Raw genomic sequence first — 1884 nt, 5'->3', positions numbered from 1 at the left:
GACATTGCGCTCTGACATAATGTGCTTCTCCTGAAAATGTAAGAAACGATCAATGTTTAGTACACTTGCTTAGTAGTAGCGGTAAAAATATATTTGACGGACATTGCCACAGCATCGTGGAAAGCAGCTTACCTCCTTCTTCTTCAGGATTGCTTTTTTCTGCAAGACTTTAACAGCATAGAACTGCTCTTCTGCCTTATGTCGTGCAAGGAGAACCTGAAAGAGGATAAAAACCAAGGACTGAGCAACACTGAAATACGGAACAACTTGTAAACAATAACTGGAAACAAGCCTTTATGTTAATTGCCGAGCACTGCTACGTCCCTCTGGTTCTATGTGCAAGCCCTTTGCTGGAAATGCCTAACACTACTACCACTCTGACAGATTAATCCAGCCCTAAGTTTTTATGTCTAGTTTCATTCCCTTCCAAAAGCAAAGTATATCCTCCCCAGAGCAGTGCACCACACTCCCTGGTTCTTCCTTCTATGACTCAAACACAACACCCTGCTCCTCCCTGCAGCTACACAGGGAGCCAGGCAGCAGGACACGGTCAGGTCTGGTTTAAATGACATTTACCCAAGCCAGTGTAAACCCGACTCTTGGGCATTACATACAGGAGCTGAAGAGTAAATAAACTACAACCAAAAAAAAAAAGGTTAAGTTTACCTTTCCAAAACTGCCTTTTCCAATCACTTTTAAGAAATGAAAGTCTGATGGTTTGGCATGTGGGTTGGATGATGGCCCGAGATTGATTTGCTGTGAAGGACTGGGCTAGAAGTATAAACAGATGGAAACCGCATTTGTTAAGAGTTCGGTAGTGAGAGTCTCAACAACGTCTATTTTTCAAAAAAATAAAAAAAGTGACCTTGAAAATGAAGATTAGCACCCTTCTTATCACTAAATGAAGATTAGTACCCTTCTTATCACTTTTTTGTCTTATCACTTATCACATTTAATATTGATCTCTACCAGGTAACTTAAACTATTAGGCACTGCCTAAGAAGAGTATAACAGCCATAACTTAAAAGTTGTCACTGAGGTCTTAGCCACATTGCATAATGAACTAACAACTAATTAAGTTTTGGTCTAACTCCATTACTCTTTTTCCCAGTTACATCAGCGTGCTATCAGCTGGACTGATTGCTAAATTTGCTACACTTCTACTACTGGCTGATTTGATGTTCTAAAAATGCTTCACTGAGTAAAACCTACTTACCGGAGGAGAAGGATTAACATTCATAAGTTCAGGCTCTTGAGGCTGGGAGATTTTCAAGATAGACTGAACCTCAGGGCTGCAGGGATAAGAACATCCATGATTAGAAGAGTTCCCAGCCGCATCAGGCAGATTTTTCCGCCAGAGGGCAGGCACGTATCGCCAAAGAGGAGTTTTAGTTTGGGCTATTGCAGAAGGCAACTAAAACAATCTGTTTGATTTAAGGAGTAAACTAATCTAGGGAAAATAAATTCTGTCATACAAGGAAATGTATTTATACTGTAAGTGCAGTTCAAAAGAGGGATAGGTCACTAGAAACCCCATCCAATTTATTTCTCCCAAACCCAGCTCATGAAGATTGTTGCCAAGTGAGTAATACCTTAAGGAGATCAATTAACTCTTCTGTAACCGTCATGCCAGAGGCATTACAGTAAACAAACATTTTTTTTAACTCGATCTTGCAATACATAGTGATCTTTGTGACTGAAATCTGGTAAAAATTTCTGACACTTACTGCTTGCATGCATAGGAGTTGGTGGCTATCTTCTGAATGAAGTCGTTTAGCCCCATTCTTCTCTGCTTCATGAAAGCTATAAAGGAAAAGGACAGGGAAAATAAAAATAAAATCGTTAAGCTATCCTGTCAGAAAAATCACAGTCCCCCAAGCATCC

The 1884-nt window shown here is 40.1% G+C and overlaps 1 protein-coding gene across 1 annotated transcript in view; it reads right to left on the bottom strand.

Moving 5' to 3' along the window:
- SGK1 (serum/glucocorticoid regulated kinase 1) overlaps positions 1–1801 on the bottom strand; it is a 5661-nt gene extending 3860 nt beyond the window's left edge. The window contains exons 1-5 of the mRNA XM_010144223.1: positions 1728–1801; positions 1217–1292; positions 667–771; positions 133–216; positions 2–30 (exon numbers count right to left, since the gene is read on the bottom strand). Of these exons, the coding sequence (XP_010142525.1) occupies positions 2–30; positions 133–216; positions 667–771; positions 1217–1292; positions 1728–1798 (365 nt within the window). The 5' untranslated portion in view covers positions 1799–1801. The remainder of the gene's footprint in view (position 1; positions 31–132; positions 217–666; positions 772–1216; positions 1293–1727) is intronic.
- Between the last annotated feature and the right edge of the window lie 83 nt (positions 1802–1884).

This window comes from Buceros rhinoceros, unplaced genomic scaffold (genome assembly GCF_000710305.1).
Source record: "Buceros rhinoceros silvestris isolate BGI_N320 unplaced genomic scaffold, ASM71030v1 scaffold30229, whole genome shotgun sequence".
NCBI lineage: Eukaryota > Metazoa > Chordata > Aves > Bucerotiformes > Bucerotidae > Buceros > Buceros rhinoceros.
Note: the sequence above shows the minus strand (reverse complement) of the source record. Positions and strands in the feature narration are given on the sequence as shown.